The sequence below is a fragment of the Carica papaya genome, chromosome 3, assembly GCF_054855325.1.
Source record: "Carica papaya isolate Zhongbai chromosome 3, ASM5485532v1, whole genome shotgun sequence".
Taxonomy (NCBI): domain Eukaryota; kingdom Viridiplantae; phylum Streptophyta; class Magnoliopsida; order Brassicales; family Caricaceae; genus Carica; species Carica papaya.
This window is the reverse complement of record NC_142311.1, coordinates 13,176,160-13,196,946: the sequence shown is the minus strand read 5'-3', so window position 1 is coordinate 13,196,946 and position 20,787 is coordinate 13,176,160. Positions and strand designations below refer to the sequence as shown.

Here is a 20,787-nt window from a genome sequence, read left to right as displayed (position 1 = left end):
GTTGGGATTCTTCTTTTTTTTTTTTCTTTTTCCATTATAAAATATAAAAAAAATTATTTAAACAAATTTATTATATTTTTAAATAAAATAATTTATTTAATTAAAATAATCATAATAAATTAAAAATTTAAACAAAATGCATATACATGAATTCATATATAAAAATAATTGTTTTAGTTCTTCCTTGTTAGTGAAGAAAACATTTTTTTTAATTATTAATTATTATCATATCCAATATTCTAAAATAATTCTGATGGCCCCCCTCTTATCCTCTTCAATCCAAGAAGAATGTCTTCCCAAGTTTATATTCACATATTCATGTAATACGTATATATATATGATATTCATATCTTTTTGTCATGAGATTTCCTAAAATGACCCCCAACTGCAACCTTATGTTATATACATATATGTATATGTGTGTATATAATTGTATAAGCAGGCATTAAAAACCATCAACCACAAAAGATTTTCTTCTTTCTAAATGCAGACCAACACCAGATTAAGTTAATAATGTATTGTTAATAGTTTGGTTTGCTTAATCTCTTTCTGATTTAAATTATATTTTTAATCAACAAAGCTTCCATTATTATCTCTTCTTCACGTCAACTCCTCTTCTGTTTTATATTTATATATATATATATGTGTGTGTGTGTGTGTGTGCATATCATTATTATATGAATCAAATTTTATGAGTTATTCTCTGCAACATTCCTGGTAAATTAATAACTGTTGTTAACTTGCCAAATTAAAGAAGATAAACTAGTACTGACAGCTATTCTAAAAGCTCATTTTCCTTTCATCATCGATCATATACATATATATATATATATATGTATGCAGAGAAAAAGAAAAGGAGTACTGGGTGAAATATTGATACTATATACGAACATATACATATATATATTTTAATATATATATTTTACATACTGACAAAATGATTTTGATCAATCTTGTATCACGATAAGCATATAAGACGCTTGACTACATGATCAGAGAAAAATTAACCAAGATAATTAACCAACATGGACATAGGAACCAGACACAGTCCTCTTCTCTTCAGGTTGTTTTTGTCGTCGAAATTCATCTTGCTTTGTTCGTCGTCGTCGTCGTCGTCGTCACCATCGTCTCTGCGTTGCTCATGATCATCTGAGTCATGATGTGGTGAAGCTTTACCACCTCCCTTCTTCTTCTTCCCCTATAATACATATATTATTAGGTCAACCCCCAAAACAAGCACAGCCTGCAAATCGTGAAATTTATAATTAATTAAATTACCAGAGAACTATTCATATGATGATCATATGCCCTTCTGGTATTCATCTCTACCTGCTCCAAATCACTCACCTGTCGATAAAAATATAAGAAAAAAGTCGATCACAAGGACTAGAAAAACATTAATGGCCGTACATCAATGGATTTACGGCTGTAAGAGGAGAGAGAGAGAGTGTGTGTGTGAGAGAGAGAGAGAGAGAGAGAATAAACCTTGGGGCTATTAACAGGAGAACTAGCAGTGTCCTCGAGAGAATCATCATCGGAGATCTCCTTGGTTCGTGTCTTCTTGAACCGCAATTTCTTAGGAAGATTAGGTTGGCCACCGATGGAAGAACAAGCGGCGAGAAGACTTGCATGTTGTTGGTGGTGGTGGCCGATGGTTGTTTTCCATGCTGCACCGGTGGCTGCATCGGAAACCATAGAAGACCCATAAAAGCTTGAATTACAGAAGCTGTCTTCTTGTCTATCAGCGTTTGAGAAATCCTGCAAGTAAGCCGTCCATCCACTCTCTTCTTCATCACCACGAGCATCTTCTTCCTGGCGACGAGAGGGTCCTGTGGACTTATAATAAGAATTAGCAGCAACAGCAACAGACGGATTCATGGAGTACTCCATGATCAGAAACAGAGGCAGAAGCAGAAGCAGAAGCAGAGAAGAAAGAAAGACTTGATGAGATGGGAGAAATCAAGGGGAGGAGGTGGAGAGATTGGCAAGAGGGAAGATGGGGTCTGTGAAGGGAGATTTATAAGATGAAAAAAGAGAGAGAAGCAGAAGGTAGAAAGTTGTAGTGGGAGAAGGTGGTGGGACAAGCGGCGTTGAGTTGAGGGAGTTAAAAATCAAACAGTCTTCGCTGATCAACAGAAAATTGAGAGAGAACGTGCAAGGACAAAGGGAAAGTGATAAAAAGGAAGATTGCTTTTCATTGGTTGACCTCTGTGTTTCAGATGGGAATTCAAATTTCTGCTCACCCAATTTTATTTTTTAATTACGACTTCCAAATTATAAGCATTAATAGTATATACATAAACATAATGGTGACTCAGTTTTTGACCAACAAATGCGTTAAAATTCTTTAATTCCACTTTCTGATATATATATATATATATATATATATTTAATTATGTTTTCTTTTTATGATTTAGGATATATATTTTCTAACATTTAATTATTGTAAAATTTGAAATTATATGTAAAATAAAATATAACAATTTGTGTGTGTGTGTGTGTTTTTTTTTTTATAATTTGTATAAAAATAACAATTAAAGTCTAATAATCAAACTCAATTCACATTTATATTCGATTATTCTCATTTTAACTGTTAATTGTTATATCTTTACTATTACGTTGTACAATTCTGCCCTATATGAAAAAGTACACCATAACAAAATATGACGAAATATATACAAGAGAGACGGAGAATATGTATATATATTATAAATGCTGACGAATTGACAAAAACAGAACGTGAACCCATTCAATGTGGTAGATGTATATTGTTAATGTTATATTATCATAAGGATTTGGTAGGATAGTGGTAATTATCAAATACAGTGTTTTAGTATTTATTATTTATATTTTAGTTAAATGCTACAAATTCCAAGTGGAGTTTACAAAGTATAAAGCTGATTATTTATAATATTTTATTTAATAAAACTAATAATTTAATTTATAGTTATATTGATAAAGTTATGATAATTAAATTAAATTTTTAAATAAAAACACAATATAATCAAAAATTTAATTTACAAATATTTATACACCAAAAAACCAAATATATATATGGTAGTCTAGAAAGAAGTAGTTCGTGGAAAAAATTAAATTAGAAAAATTAGTAGTCTTATGTCTCTTTAGACACAAATTTACCTACAAAAAATGTGTACTTGTTTAACGGATATAGGCCGGGTTCGGGTCTACGTCACTCATATTGTTTTATAGACCCAATAAATTGGCCCAAACGCAGAGTTTCTAACCCGACCCACCTATTTAAAATGCTCTTTACGTCTCGCTTTAAGCCCAGGGTTTTCTGGGCAGAAGCTCCTCTAATTTATGTATACCGAGAATATAAAATAAAACAAAAGTTGGTATGTAATAAAAATTAAAACCTCATCGAGTCCATTAAATTTCACAATGCAGGCATAAATATATATATATGAAAATAAATAATAAAAAAAGAAAAAAGAACTTGGTGTCTCCCACCAACTAATTGAAGAATCAATTTCGTAATAAATCATTCACCAAATCGAAAAGCCTCTTATAATCGAATTTGCATTTAAAGAAGTCTCTTCCCAACATTAAATCACTTTTGAGTCTATACATGGATTCGATATTCATGGCACGACAATTAATTATTATATCATCATCACATTCATATTAATTATAATTTCATTCAATTTATTAAATAACTTCCACTTCCGTGTACCCTTTTTCTAATTAATGGTGTTTATATTTATCTCCCGTGCTTAAATTCAATAATAACTCAATGGGTAAGTTTTCAAGTGCCATGTATTATGTGTTAAAATAAGTGTAGGTCAACTACTGTTAAAAACGATTATTCTTTATTATTATTATTATTATGGGATTCCTTCGTTTTGCGTTTTCCACAGCCAACGTACATATATCTTTTTTATGTACGTGTGTGTGTATAATTCTGAATTGTTTTGGGGACAACTAATACGACTTAATTTGAAACAAATTAAATGAAATAAAGAAAAGTCAATATGAATATGCATATATACCGGCAACCAACTACCAACCAGACATATATTTATATTTATTGACAAAATCTATTTAATAACACTAGTGATATAATCATTAATCAACCATGGAATTTATCTACTAATTAAATTATGTACCCACATGTATGTACATCTAGAAATATAAATATTTTTCTTTTTTGGAATAAAGAAAACAAAGCTTCAATTGCGCCATTGGACTGGCACAGAAAAATAAGTCACTTGACTTGGACTCGGTGTAATTAATTTCAATATTGACCTTAAAAAGAGAGAGACTCTTTCATAACATAATATGAATATCGTGTATAATCTATAAGGATGAGATAAGCCAGTTGCTGCTGTATATATAACCCCTCAACGCCCGTGAAAGTAACAGCAGGCAGTTGTACATGTTATCAACCCTAATATCTGATTGCATGAATCATCATCACCAACCCCTACAAATGTGGGGCAAGCCGACATTAATTCCCAATTCATTACCATTAATTTATTTCACAGTTTTTTTCTACCGTTTCTCTTTAACCACTCCACTCATTCTCTCTTTATTCTTTAGTAATACAGTTTTTTAATAAATTTACTGGCACAAAATAAATATTTCAAAATTTTATTATTATTGATTTAATTAATAAATAAAAAATTATTTTATTGAATTATTCTTTTAAAAAAACATCTTAATATAATTTGTCTTTTGTTTATTATAAAACTAAAGAAAATTAATTCCACAACCAATGAAAAACTTCACGCAAGTATTAATGGGTTTAATGATATTAATTAATATTAAGATCGTACCGTATATTTGTAAAAAAGATGAAAGCAATGTTTGTGGCTGCAGCTGTAGCTGTACGTGGCAACGTGGTTGACTTGAACCATTGAAATCATATTACACTAACATATAAATTGACTAACTTTTATTAATTAATCTTAAAAAAAAAAAAAAAAAAAAAAAAAAAAAAAAGACTTACTTTTTTATAATAAATTAGTTAAAATAGAACTTAATTCGATAATTAAACACTAATAAATTAAGTTTTGTTTTTCCCTTAACCAAAAATTATAAATCAATTATTTTTAACAATAACATATTTATTATTTTGAACGGGTAGGGCCCATTATGAATGATGAGCTGTCATCACAACGGAGGACACCAGTCACGACCGTTGAATTCTTGAATGACTTGAAATGGGCCCAAAAGCCCAAAAACTCCTTGGGCTCCTTTCAAATTTCAACTCAACGCTATATTGAAAATCTCGGAGTAATCTTTTAATAAATCACGATATGAATACCAGGTCAACGCTGAAATTGAAAATTTATAGCGGACGAACGTTTAGAAGGTATCATGTGTTTTGCTGTCTATAGTTATTGGCGTGCTCCTTTTTTGTCTGGCATCTTATCAGTACTATATGCTTTGTAGTCAAAATGGACCCACATCAAGGATATAGCATCTAATGATTATTATATTATAAAAATAAGAACTAATATAAATACAATATATATTTATAAGATATTAAATTGATTTATATTTCCACGAATTTATTATGATATTTAGACTGAAAAAATATTACGCAATGATTAAATTTTTTTTTTACATAAATTTATATCTCCATTACACTCTCTTTTTTATTTCCACTAATTACCTTAACAGAGAAATTCTAGGACATACGATTTTGTGAAATTTATAAATAAAATTTTATCTACTATAAAAAATACATTATCATTGGTATGTAAATAAGAGTCAAATAAATATTCATGATTATGTATTTTATAGAAAATTATGAAGTAAGTTTAAAGCACATTTTATTAAATTTAAATTTAATTTATCGTTTACGAATAATATATACCAGTATTACCATGAGAGTAGATTTATTTTGTATAAATATTAAAAAATAAAACATACATTTGAACAATATAATAAAATTTTACGACGAATAAATCGTGATGAATTTAATTCTCGTATACTATTTAACATATTTTTAGTTATTACAATCCTAAAAAAATTGTATATAAACTTCGGATATTTAAAAAATACAACAAATAGTTAATTACAAACATAATTAGGAAGAATTAATTAAACGGCAGCGTTGTGAATGGTTCAAAAGTCAAAGTTCTTGCCCCTCTACTTGCTCTCACTGAAAAACCAAAGTCAAGATGGTTAAACAATTTACAGCACCCAACAGATTCCCTTAGAAAATGTCTGATTCAAAACATGCATATCTGATAATTAACACGTACTGCCTCCAACAACTACAACACTAATTTTCTCTACTGTCTACGTCTGTTTTTTTTCTTCCAGCAATTCTGCTTTATTTTTTTAAACAACATTTTGGTTATTAATTTAGGAATGAGCAATTACACGAGAGACTAAAATAAATTTAGATTTTTTGTAATTACGAAGGTGTAGGCGGAGTTCATGTAACAGAATTATATGATTTTGGAATATGAATATCCGACTCTTGTGGATTAAGAAAAAAGATACAATCAATAATTTTAAAAATAATATATTTTTTAAAAAAATTACAATTCTTTTTGTGAATATATATATATATATAAATACTTATTTCATATATAAATTTTAAATTACTGTTTGGTTACTAGATGAATTAATTTAGATACCGTACATTTTGATGCTCAACAAATTAAATATGTCTAGTTAGAACTTAATTTATATAACACTAATTAACTTGAACAATAAGTATGTCGATCATGTCATTACATATAATTTAATTCTCATTTAATATACATATATACAAATTAGTAAAAATGTACTTACACTGAGTTAATAATATGTAACACTCGGTCAAAATTAATTAATATAGGGTTAACTCTCTGTGAAAATAATTAAGTAGGTTGGTCGCCACATTTGCCACCATAAATTAAATCATAATTATTTATACCCTTGATCATGGAATTGGCATCACGAATCCATGATTCTATCTCATTAATATATCCATACATATATTTTATACAGATTACACAAGAGATGGCAGAAAAACATATTAATAATTCAGAATAATTAACCAATATTAGGTAGAAGTAATTTTGTGGGTGACCATTAATGAAAGTATAATTGCACACTAAAGTACTATAATTCACTTATTATATTATGAATGACTATTTAAACAGTTTTGTTAGATTAATAACTTAAATAAATTAATGTATAATTATATATATAACACATGGATTTAATGAAGGAATTTTTTTTTTTTTTTGGGGTTGTGGGAATTAAAGGCTTAACTAGATAGATAGGAAAAAAAATGGTTTAATTGTGGATCATATGTGTGTGTGTGTGTATATATATATATATATATTATAATTGTGACTAGATTTAATATGTCAATTAAGTATTTGAGATATATAAAAGTGAAAAAAATAAATTAAATTATGAATTTATCACCGTAAGATCCCATATATTAGTGAGTTGATCAAATTATGTATTAAAATATATAATTATACAGTTGATTATTAAAATTTATTAATTGAACTGGAAATTAAAAAAAAAAATTGTTTATAAAGCGTATGGAAAGTAGGTGTTTTTTTTTTAAAATCAGACGGTAAAAGATATTCAGGTTAAATTCGACGCCGTTACTACTAGCTCATGCCGTAGGTGGCCAAAAAATTTGGCATGTGAAGCGATGCATCGAACTAAACGCACCGTTTGACTTTTATACTCGTAGGACTAGCGGCCAACATTACCCACGCGCTGAGTTCAGGTCCATCACTCACGCTCCAAATCAAATTATAAATCTAAGACCAGTGTGCCTTTCAAGTGGCCCCACCTTCACCTCTCCCTCTCTGGGGACTCATTTATCACGCGTGGGGCCCGCAGCGAGTGATAAGACTCCATTTGTTGTCAATACATAACAGCTATCTTCTTCTTTAAAATTTTTAAAAATAAAAAATAAAAAAAATCTGGAATTTATTATTTTTTTTCCTTTTAAAAAAGAAATTAAAAATAGAGGTAAAATTTTAAAAAATTACTATAAATTGAATAATAAATCATTATTATTATATATGTATAAGAGGAATGAGGTAGTGAGCAAGAGAGGCATGAACGTAGTAAATGGTACTTGCCATGCAGGCCGTGCGTGACTCAGTCTCATTTATTGCCCAAACGTTCCCCACATTGCATTCTTCACGGAATAGGTATATAGTACACCACTAATCTATATACACACACACACGCACACATATAAAGATGGTTTTGGTTTATGAGAAAATTGTTAACTTAATTATAAAATTGACTAATAAATATAGTAATTAAAACCCATTAATTGTATATATCAAAACCCTAATTCAGTAGGTTCATTATAGAAGGAAAACATATATATGTATATAATCTGCACATAGAAAACCAAAAGCCACACACCCTTTGGCTTTGATTTACTCGTAAACAAGTGGTCAAATTCATTTTGTACACCCAATATATTTTATTTTGAAATAATTAATGGTAATATTCAAAGGTTTTGTTGACCAGCTAAGGTTGAAACCGGTCAAATTTCACTTGTAACGTATTCCAACTCAAGAGATTTCATAAAGGAGTGGATGTATAGGAAGATTAATTTACTTATATGATTTAATTTTAAATTAATACCAACCTTATTTTCATCCACTGTTGGTCAAATATTTTACTTCAAGAAAAAATTACTTAACTAAGAGATAAATGTAAGACTTGTATACATGTGTGTGTGTGAAAAGTAATTAATTATTACCACTTTCAAGGTTAAATAATTTGACCAAGTGGAATTAGAGAGAGATTTAATTTTAGTTTATAAAAAAAAAAAAAAAAACTAATTTGAAGATAGTATACTAGTAAGAAAGTAAAAGAATATATGTTTTTTTTGGGAATTAATTTTATATTTAAAAAAATTCTTTATTTTCTCGTGCAAATACCATGGTTGAAAAAGGATATATTTAGAAGAGGGTCTACATAAAACATGATAAAGTCAATGAAAAATTATGTTATTCATGGTCGTTCTTGGAGCTGTCAATGCTTAGTATGATAGTCCGAGATATATATATATATATATATATATGTATGTATGTATGCAGACACATATATGCTCTCTCACGCCTTTATACAATACCTTTCACCTTAACCCCAATAAATAATGGATTATTATATAGAAACAATTTGTGGATTATAGCTTTGTGTGTCAATATTAAATTTCCATATCTCTCTAATACACATTAATGAATATATATATATATATATATTGTCCGGGTCAAAATTCATTTCAAAATCAAGATTTAATATCAACCTTTTGGCTTCATTTAATTCCGAAAAATATTAATTTTCTTGTTGTGTTTTATTTTCTGGTCTGGGTGTGGGTTAATTCATGGTGAATTAATGTTACATAATTAAAAAATCATTGAAATTAATATATCTTGTCTGATATTTATAAAACAACTAAAGATAATTAAAAAATGATTGGCACCCGGGATTATATCTAATTTATGTCATAAAACATGTTTTATTAATACATTAAATTTAAAATAAAACGAAAAATTTAGTTTGTCTTATAATACGATATATATTGTAGGATTGTATATATATATATATATATATATATATATATATATATGTTCTTAATGCATACACTTTTTTGCTAATCACCCGATTTCGACTTTTCTTAGATTGTAGTTAGAGAATATTTTTTTACATACACTGTATTAATTGTTCTATCTTATATATATATATATATATATATATATATATATACACGTATATATGTATACATAAATATAATATACATTATCAACAAACACATTTCATTATCACATGGAAAAAACCTTTTTTTTTCCCCAAATTTTGTTTTCTTTCATTGTATGTATTGCATTAAATGTTTAAATGATATAAAATTTGATATAACTTTTATGATACATGTTGACGAAAAGCATAAATCTTATACAATTACACCAAGCAAAAAGCTTTCAGTTGTATATACATGTATATATATATATATCAAAAAGGGTACAAAAGAAAATGTAATTTCATTCAACATCTAATAATAATCTAACATTTTATTATTATTTTCCAATAACAATTAATGTTAATGATAAATATACAATAATTTTGTTTGAAAAGTAAAAAAAAAAAACAAAAAACAAAAAACTTATTAATTTAGAAGCATTATGAACTTAAACGCCCAATTGTACCTAGACAATTTTTTCTTGATACAACATAAACAATCCTAGATATAAAATTACATTAATAATTATCAATCGAATTAATACAACATTTCAAAATGTCTCTCCAGTAAACGCAATACATATGATAAAAACGTATCTTAATATTTTTATTTGACGAAATATCAGAAAATAGATTTAGAATTAATTCATCAGGATCTCACTTAAATTCTAAATACGTATGAATATATTTATAGATTGCATAAGATCAACCCTAAATCGGATATCATAAAAATGCTTCAAAATAAAGGAAAATAAAGAGATTAACATTCTTTATTAGGAAAGTCCAATTCCAACGTAAGCATGCTAATTGGATAACGATTCGAATCTTCGTTCTATAAAATTTCCATGACATGCACGTTGCATTGTGATATTTGAGTGTTTCAAGATTAAAAACAATTTAAATTACAAAAAAGATGTGTAGAAAAAATTTAGACTATCACGATGAAAACTTAGAATGTGAATAAAAATCAAAAGTATGAGATTAATGAATTAATTTGAGGGGACTTAAGTAACTAGTTAAAATAATACAAATCGAGATTAATAAGCAAGATTCATGTTTGGATTACTCATTTGATGCAATGCAGAAAAATAATAAACCTAGCTTGCTTGCTTATGAAACATGATTAATTGATCAGAAATTCAGGAAGAGGGATAACTCAAAATTATTATTTATTATGTTTGAATTTATTGGAACTAAGATATGGCTTTTGTGAATAAATAAATAAATAAATAAAAATAATTGAAGCTTTATTAGGGTGGTAAATTAGAGAAAAAAGGAAAAATTGAAAGTATTTGGTAGCCGTCATTCGTTGCATCATACTTTCTTCTCTATGGGAAAATTGAACACCAAAATTTCTCTCCATCTCTCTCTCTCTCTATATATATCTCTCTCTCTCTCTCTCTCTCTCTCCCTATCGCTTAGCAATTACACCTCCCTCCATTAAATGCAATTGCACCCTCTCAATACGCTCTGTAATAACTCCTTGCTGCCACAGTCTTCTCCATCTGTTCCCTCTTTCCTTCTTCCTCTTCTCTTCTTCCTTCTATTTTTTTTCTCTTAATTTTGTTTTCTCTCTTGAATTTTTTTCTGTCTTCATCTCTCCGAGCTTCGCACCTACTTCTCCATAAAAAGCTTATCAAATACCAAAACAGGCCAAGGGTCAGAAAACCAGTTGCTGCGAAATCCCGGAGTGGTTTTCCGGCAACAAAAAAGGGTAACCAAAACCAGATCTAAGACCCCATTTTTGGATGGGGATTATCACGAGCTTTTATGGAAGGTATGAGGTGGGTGAGTCAAAAAAACTTTTTGGGCAAGTTAGTCTAAGCTTCATTCTTCTCTATATATATCCCCCAACCCCTTCCCCCCCTTTTGACATTCAGATGTTTTGCAAATCCACCATCTCTATATACCGCTGCTCAAGACCAGTTCTTACTTTCTGCTAATGCAATCTGATTCTTTTTGCTTTTTGCATTTTCTGATGCACTCTGAATTCAGATAAAGGCAAGAAAAGTTTGGTTTTGAGTCAAGCAAAGAAGGAATAGTTGGATTCTCCGTGATCTTCGTCGTGTATGCGTTACATATATCTTTATATATATACTAGGTGGTGTATTTTCTTTCTTTCGGTTTAATTTTGATTTTGGGTCTGTGAAAGGACGCCGTATCAAATTTGTCAACTCAACCCCACTTTGTTTTTCTTTTCCTTTTTTTTTTCTAGCTCGTGAATTGGCACGTTATAAGGAGAAACCAGATCAGCTTTGGATTCAAAAGTGACGAAGATAGAGGACTCTTTTCAACGGCTGGGAAAAAGAAAAACCAGAGTCAGCTCAATCTTTGTCTGTTTCTACTTGTAATAATTCTATTTGGTATGCACTCACTACCAACTGGGATTCCGACATAACGCCACTGTTTTCTTCTTTCTATATACTACATACAGCTCCACCTATAAATCTCAAAACCGCTTCTTATATATATAAGTGGGAAAAAACCGAGGTTGAGGAGGGGCTGGGTAGATATACATATACAGGGAAGTGTTGTATCGGTTCTGGGTTTCCGAGATATGCCTGCCGGTTTTATGGTTCCGGCGAGAAACATGCCTTCGATGATCGGTATGGGCGGAAATAACATTGGTGGGTTTGCATCGTCCTCTTCGGGACTCTCTCTTGGTCAGGTTTGGAACATTTCTTCTAATCTTCTCGATAATTTAAATCTGTATGTTTTTCAGGATTTGTAAATTAATCCGCTTCTCTTTTTTTCTCGCTTCGTTACTGGGCGATGCTTTTTTAATATGTAGTTTCTTCTTCTTTCAACCCGTACCTAACATCAGATCTTTCATTTTCCTTTTTGTTTTCTTCTGGTTCTTTTCACTGTTCAAAGGGTTGATAAAAAGGTGTTTTATGTCTTTGATTTGTTCTTTAGCGAGACTAATTCACAAGTCTAAGCAAAATCCTTCTCGATATTTGAGAAACAAACGCGTCATATGTTTTTAACTCCACTCTAAAAAATGAGATAGGAGACAGGGTTCAAAAAAAAAAAAAAAAAGCCCCAGTCTGTTTCCTTTTTCGAAGTAGAAAATTTTGATGGGGTTTTTCTCTTCGTTTGGTTCTTGGATTTCCTGATACTGCCCCCGTTTATTTGTTACTTTACCGTCACTATATACTGTAGGAATTAAGCGTGTGTTTTTGCTTTCTTTCGAGTTGGGGTTTCAGTTGTTTTGTTAGATTGAAAAACAATAAGAGTCAGAAACTTAAAGATCTATTGAAAAAAATATTCCAGCCAAACATGATGGAAGGGCAGCTCATCCCTCTGGAGATGACTCAGACCTCCGAAAGCGATCAGATTGCTCGAATGAGAGATGAAGAGTTGGACAGCACGACAAAGTCCGGTAGCGAGAACCTTGAAGGTGCCTCCGGAGACGACGGCCAAGACCCACGTCCCAAGAAGAAGCGTTACCATCGCCACACTCAGCACCAGATCCAGGAAATGGAAGCGTATGTTTATCTTAATTCACATTTTCTCTAAAAGCATTTTGGAAAAATAAAGTGTTTTTAGTATTTTGAATTGTTGCTTTTGTTGTCTTTCTGTGTTAGTTTCTTCAAGGAGTGTCCCCACCCAGATGACAAGCAGAGGAAGGAACTGAGCCGAGAATTAGGGTTGGAGCCTCTGCAAGTCAAATTCTGGTTCCAGAACAAGCGAACCCAGATGAAGGTACAACGCCACCGTGCATAATTTTAGCTTGTTGTTCTAGTATGTTCTTGATTTTCGTCATCTTTTTTTAACGTTTATCAAGGTGCCGTTACGGTATTCTTTTCAATTTTTGCCCTTCGTCAACTCAACCCTGTTTGGCTTTTCCTATCTTGTTTTCTTTTTCTCGAGAAAATAACGGAAAGGAAGTAGACGCATGCATATCATATTTCCTTTGTCACATCTAGCAATTTTTTGATAATCTCCTCTCAAAAAAAAAAAAAAAAACCTTTTGACAGACCCAGCATGAGCGGCAAGAGAACACTCAGCTGCGTTCCGAGAACGAGAAGCTTCGTGCTGACAACATGCGATACAGAGACGCTCTCAGTAACGCTTCTTGTCCCAATTGCGGCGGCCCGACGGCCATTGGCGAGATGTCGTTTGACGAACATCACCTCAGGCTCGAGAACGCCCGGCTAAGAGAAGAGGTACACCGAAAGATGAGTTGGAATCAATCAAATCTTTGGCAATCCATCTTATAAATCATTTTTGCCCATTTACACTTATTTTCTTCCTTAATTAAATGATGAAAAAAGTCCTCAACCTTTCGACTTCTATTTTCAGATCGATCGCATCTCAGCCATTGCTGCTAAGTACGTAGGAAAGCCTGTGATGAACTACCCGCTTCTTTCCTCTCCTGCTCCTTCCCGTCCCCTTGATCTCGCTGTTGGAAACTTTGGCGGGCAGCAAGCCGGTATTGGAGGAGAGATGTATGGTGCCGGTGACCTTATGAGATCCTTTGCTCCCCCTGCTGAGGCTGATAAACCTATGATCATTGAGCTCGCGGTGGCGGCAATGGAGGAGCTTATCAGAATGGCCCAGATGGGTGAGCCCTTGTGGATGATAGCCCTTGATGGCGCGACAAGTGTGCTTAATGAAGAGGAATACATGAGGACATTCCCTCGTGGGATTGGACTAAAACCTGCTGGGTACAAATGTGAAGCGTCACGAGAGACTTCTGTGGTGATAATGAATCACATCAATCTCGTTGAGATTCTCATGGATGTGGTAATAATACATCTTTAAGCTTGGAATTTCTCCAGCTGTTTAAGTTTTTCATTATGTTTCAAGGTGTTAAGCCTAATTTCGAACTTTTTCTTCCTCGTGATCTTCTGCGCAGAATCAATGGTCGACCGTGTTTTCCGGCATTGTTTCTCGAGCTATGACCTTGGAAGTCCTTTCGACAGGTGTAGCAGGGAACTACAATGGCGCCCTCCAAGTGGTACAAGTCTATATATGTACACCAAGATTGGTTCATACGAGTTGTGTTTTTTTGTATAAATACTGAGTGAATGTTCCATAATTTGGCAGATGACAGTTGAATTTCAAGTGCCTACTCCACTTGTGCCAACTCGTGAGAGCTATTACGTAAGGTACTGTAAACAACATGGTGAAGGGATGTGGGCTGTGGTTGATGTTTCCTTGGACAGTCTGCGACCTGCTCCCACTGCTAGGTGTAGAAGAAGGCCCTCTGGATGTTTGATTCAAGAAATGCCTAATGGGTACTCTAAGGTATATATATACATATATCATGTATAGATATAATTTAGTTTCAATGTTTTGCATTCAAAATACCGGTGCGCTTTTAATTTAACAATGTGAACAATTAGGTTATCTGGGTTGAGCATGTTGAAGTGGATGATCGAGGTGTTCATAATCTTTACAAGAACCTGGTTAACTCCGGCCACGCTTTCGGGGCAAAACGTTGGGTTGCTACCTTGGAGCGACAATGTGAAAGGCTAGCCAGTGTGATGGCAACAAATGTTCCCACAGCTGATCTTGGCGGTAATGTTAATATTTCAGTCATCTTGAAAGCATATACTGTTTTGAATATACATAAACTGGTGCATATATATACATATTTATATATGTGTGTATATATCAGTAATTTCAAATCAAGAAGGGAGAAAGAGTATGCTGAAACTGGCAGAAAGAATGGTGAATAGTTTTTGCGCGGGAGTGAGTGCTTCGACTGCCCACACATGGACGACTTTATCTGGGACTGGAGCTGATGACGTCAGAGTTATGACTAGAAAGAGTGTGGATGACCCTGGAAGACCTCCTGGTATTGTACTCAGTGCTGCAACTTCTTTCTGGCTTCCTGTTCACCCAAAAGTGGTTTTTGATTTCCTCCGTGATGACAACTCCCGAAATGAGGTATATATGTGTATCTCTCTCTCTGTCTCTCTGTGTATATATATATATATATATATATATCTCTGCCATACATATATATATATTAATTATGAATTGGGTTGCATTCAGTGGGATATTCTTTCAAATGGTGGAGTTGTCAGTGAAATGGCTCACATTGCTAATGGCAGGGATACTGGCAATTCCGTCTCTCTTCTTCGAGTCAATGTAAGTAATTATATATCTACATGTATGTATATGTCTATTAGTCTTACAGTTGAAGAAGGATTCTGATATTTATATATATTGTTTTATGTACTAATTTCAGAGTGTTAATTCAAGCCAAAGCAACATGCTGATATTACAAGAGAGTGGCACTGATGCAACTGGTTCATTTGTAGTATATGCACCTGTCGACATTGTTGCAATGAATGTCGTGCTTAACGGCGGAGATCCCGACTATGTTGCCCTTCTTCCATCTGGGTTTGCCATACTTCCCGACGGCGCCGGCGTTAACCAAGGCGGCTCCGGTGGCTCTCTTCTCACCGTTGCTTTTCAGATTCTTGTTGACTCTGTCCCTACCGCAAAACTCTCTCTTGGCTCAGTCGCTACAGTTAACAATTTGATTGCTTGCACCGTTGAGAGGATCAAAGCCGCCTTATCATGCGACGCCGCATGATATGATCGTTTCATATACGTACATAATCAATCACTCGCCATCTTAATTTCTTTTGAATTTTCAGTTTTTACTAACCCTTTTTTTTTTTTTTAATTTGTTGCAGTCATTGACAGATCGAAGAAGGGAAAAATGGATTGGGAAACAAAGTAAAGAAGAGTTTTGGGGGGAGATCGTATAGAAAAATTATGGGGAGAAGTCAAGAGCGCACCTTAAATAATCTTCTTATCAAGCTTTTCTATGAGGATTATAGCTAGGTTCGGGTATTGACTTTCCCCGAGGAAAAAGAAAAAGGAAAACAAGAAGACAGAGATTTAAATGCATAAAAAAAGGGTTTAAACAGTTTCAACTTTGATTTTTGACATTCTATGTTTAGGGTTTAAATAGGGTTTTAGGGTTTTTATGTGTTGAGAGAATTACAGAGGGTTTACATAGAGCCTCTCTCTCTTTTTCCCTTCTTCACCACCCTTGATTGTAATTTGCTTTTCTCCTTTCAAGTACTTTTGCTGGATATATATATATATATATATATATATATATAATTAGCAGACTTTTTGCATGTTGGTATTTTTAATTTTTTTTTTCAATTAATTTATTTTTTCTTTACTGTAATTAATTATCATTTTCCAAATTATTCCCAAGCTTAATTTTTGTTTTTGGCTAAAGAAAATATTATTTTTACAGATAACCCATTAATGGTTCTTACCATCCTAATTAAGATATTCATCAGAATTTTTTATAATCTCTATTTATAGTCTCACATAGAAATGTGAATTAACTATAGAAATATATTCATCAATAATTTATGAAAATTTAAAAGTTAGATAATAATTAAATGTATTTTGTTTTGTGCACGAACGATCCAAAAAAAAGTAAGTTTTGTATTTTTTATTTTAAAAAAATATAAATTAATTACAAAAATATTAAAAAATAATAGTATATCATACACCAATACTCTATATGAGACGCAATTCTTTCTAATACAATTTTCATGCAGTGAGCCCATAAAATATATACATGTGCAGAGCAACAAATATAATACGACCTAACATTTTATGTAATATGTACAGTAACTATATATATAAAATATAAAGTTAGAATTTAAAATATAACAGAAAAAAATAAAACTTTTCGAATGTGCACAAAATATACAAAAATAAGAACTTTTTTACAAGTTCTACTTGTCTAACGGGGGTACTGATTCTTCATTCTCATCTGAAAAATATTAAGGTAAAATTTAATAAGTTTTACCAATTTAACAAGTATTATTTGTAACGACTTTGAACTTAAAAGGAAATAAATTATAAATTAAATGCGGAAGCGAAATAATAAAGTTAAACTTTACATTCCTGACACAATAATTTAGAATACTTAATAGGATTACGGGAATGACCATTTTAAAATAATAACGAAAAATCAAAGAAATAAACGGAAAGTAAATAACTATACATCCTATTAGTAATTCTCTTGTGGGTTGAGATCTGAATGTTGGTTATATTGATCTGAAATGGTTAATGAAAGAGTAAATTACACTATCTTAGTAAAAATGTCACACTACTCACCGATATACAAATGAATGTTGGTAAAAATTCTAAAAAACTACTAACAGAACTCTTGATTTAAGTAAATTCATTTATAATAAATAAAATCATTTATTACATACTTACCGTAACGAGATTTACAAAATCGACCTATAGAGACAATAACACAAAGAACATCATAATCTCATTTTCAATTAGGCAAAACAACAATTTTTCTTTTTTACCTCTCTACTGGTATCCATAGGGGTCCATAGGAATGTCCCCACTACGCATAAACCCTTATTCAACATTGTCGACTAACCGACTATTCTCATACCCCGTACAGGATAAGTGCAAAAAATATCATCCGTCAATACCCCGTCCGGTATGAGGGTGAAACAGACCGTCTCCATACCCCGTCGATTCGCCATGTCCGCTGAACTTCAGCCACACATACACACTCTCCTCCTTAAATTTATAATAAACAAGAATATATTCGGGGTCCCTACCCTATTCACTCTTACCATCTCATTCCAACATTCTTAATTTATTTAAATAATTATTTCTTAATCTCAATTATTTCTTTTTTCTTCTATTTTTATATTTATATATTATTTCCTTTTCTTTTTTAATTTTTTTTAATTGAGAATTGTCTTTTTCAATTTCATATTTTATCAATACAAATAACTCTCAATTTATTAGGTCTATTTTCTGGTTTCGTCTCCTCATAGGGTTCTAATTGCTTAAGTTTACTGATCATAATTTGAAATTTTATTTTTCCATTGAAATTGGGCCAATGTCCGTTTAATTTCAAAATTCATAATTTTTATAAAATGAATACATTTTGAAATTTAAGCGAGTTGAGATTTAGAAATACTTACTCTCTTAACTGTCTTTACGGATCCGCCCGATTGTCTAAATTTTTCTGTACATACGATATAACTAATTAGAATATTTTGAAATACTAAAAATTAATTTAATCAAATTATGGGTTCTAATGATCACCCAACAGAATACCCGAAATTATCGGGATCCGTACTCAAAAAACCTTTCTGCTCTCTGTTCGGCAAATCAAATTTTGAATTTTCGAGAAATACTTTTCAGCTTTTCGGATGGAAAACTGGATTTTCGTTTTCCAAGAAAGATTTTTCAACTTTATAAACGACGAATCGAAACCTAAAATGGTGGATCGAATTTTCATGCTTGGGGAAGACGCTTCGGCTTCCCGAATGGGTCGGCTTCCTAAATGGGTAAGCTTTACCTATTACCAAAGAAAACCTCCTCGGTTCCCGTGCAGATGGGTAGGTTGGTCGAGCCCACACGGCTAGCCCGACACTAGCCCTGCCCCACCGCCGCTCAACCACCACTAAAACATGAGAAAATAATGGGTTTACCTTCAGTGTAAGCAATTTGGCATCGACTTAGCTCTTGGTGGTCTCTTCTCGGCCACCCCGTGGGCTAGCTTGGTTGAGATTTGGATGTGATTTTTTAAACATTTGCTCGCGTCGGTCTCTGCTTTCACACGACGTCTCGGTCAGTTTTCTTCCCTTATTCTTCATTTCAGCTTCAATTCCACCACTCACCGCCTCCGAAACTCTCTTTTCTCTTCTTCCCCTTGTACTGGCCATTATCGATTTCTCTTTTTCCCCCTCGGCCACCCTCTTTTTCTTCCCTTTTCTCTCCTTTCTTTTTCCCTTCCGGTCTCTCTCTTCTTTTCTTCTCTCTTATCTCCTTCTCGACTTTTCCCACACGACAGTCTTCTTCCTCTTCTCTCCCCGATCGACTCCTCTCTCTTTTCCCTCTATCTTGTTCGGCTGCCCTTCAAAATAAAGAAGGAAACCCTAATTGTTTCCTTAAATACCCATCTCCTTGGCCTTGGATCTCACAATTTTGATTTGGGCCATCCATTCTCTTTTAAGCAGTCTGATCTGGGCCGTCCATACTCTTGATTTCCTTTGCCTCCTTCCAATTCTCCTTATATGTTTTTGCCCCCATTTTTCTTACTCACTTTTATTTAGATTTCTTAAATTAATTAAAAACCTTCATTTTTAAAAATTTCTTTCATTTACATCCAAATTCCAAATTTTATTTACATTTCTTATTTTTTTTTCTTTTAAGTGGATATTATATAGTATATTAGTTCCAATTTATCAAAATTGATAGAATTTAAAATATATTATTTCAATCTCATATAAAATTCCATATGAATCTTATAATGATTTAGTCAAGACAAATGTAGATTAATATATTCTGCTTCTTTTGTTTATAATTATTATGGGCCACTCGGGCAAACTAAAGCCCCCTATACCATATACTAAGCTTGATGGGACCTTCATCCTCTTTAAAACTCGTTTATGGGCCATTTTATTTTTGTGAGTAAAAAGTATAGTTAGTTATATATAATAATAAAAAATAATTATATTCTTTATAATAATTTATTATAGCTATATTTTATTTTATACGTTATACATTTAAAAATTTTTTTTTTTTTAAATTTCCATTTTCTTGTATTTTAATTTTTTATTAATAAATATAATTTACTCAGACATATAAATTTTATGCAATATTTCTATTGATCATAAATTCTAGAAGTGTATTAGATTATTTATTTAGATATATAAATTTAAAAATTAATATAAAAAATTTTGGGCTGCCATTTCTGGTGGGTAATTAAGCGTACCACTATGACTATGACCGCTTGAATGGATTCATTTCTATTCATATTTTCATATATATATATATCTACTTTTATTTCTAGAAACTTCCATAAATGTAGATATTTTTCCATTTCAATTTATTAATTTCCGTTACTTGTTATATTTAAAAATATACCAAAATATGCATTTTATTAATTAGGCCACATCCAGCTTTAGACTCCATTAATTGCTTTCAATTTTTACAGGAAAAATTTTTAAAAAAAGAAAATTATTTTTTAATATATATAATTATGTTATTATATGTAACTTTTAAATTAATTTTAATTTTTTTTATTAGAAAAAAAAAACAAACTAACAAATAATATTTCTA

General features: G+C 31.6%; 2 protein-coding genes across 2 annotated transcripts; one reads left to right on the top strand and one right to left on the bottom strand.

The window, feature by feature from the left end:
• Positions 1–877: 877 nt before the first annotated feature.
• Positions 878–2,232, bottom strand: LOC148266719 (vascular-related unknown protein 1). Its single transcript, XM_088215953.1, has 3 exons — positions 1,486–2,232; positions 1,279–1,347; positions 878–1,198 (listed from the first exon to the last, which is right to left on the bottom strand). Exons 1-3 carry the CDS (start codon positions 1,888–1,890, stop codon positions 1,004–1,006), a joined length of 669 nt encoding a protein of 222 aa, XP_088072079.1. The 5' UTR covers positions 1,891–2,232; the 3' UTR covers positions 878–1,003.
• Positions 2,233–11,105: 8,873 nt separating this feature from the next.
• On the top strand, positions 11,106–16,871 carry LOC110821740 (homeobox-leucine zipper protein HDG2-like). The gene is made up of 14 exons (XM_022051675.2): positions 11,106–11,467; positions 11,686–11,791; positions 11,906–12,358; positions 12,964–13,178; positions 13,278–13,395; positions 13,671–13,859; positions 13,996–14,439; positions 14,552–14,653; positions 14,743–14,943; positions 15,042–15,216; positions 15,317–15,588; positions 15,697–15,792; positions 15,893–16,261; positions 16,347–16,871. Exons 3-13 carry the CDS (start codon positions 12,248–12,250, stop codon positions 16,241–16,243), a joined length of 2,274 nt encoding a protein of 757 aa, XP_021907367.1. The 5' UTR covers positions 11,106–11,467; positions 11,686–11,791; positions 11,906–12,247; the 3' UTR covers positions 16,244–16,261; positions 16,347–16,871.
• The last annotated feature ends 3,916 nt before the right edge of the window (positions 16,872–20,787 follow it).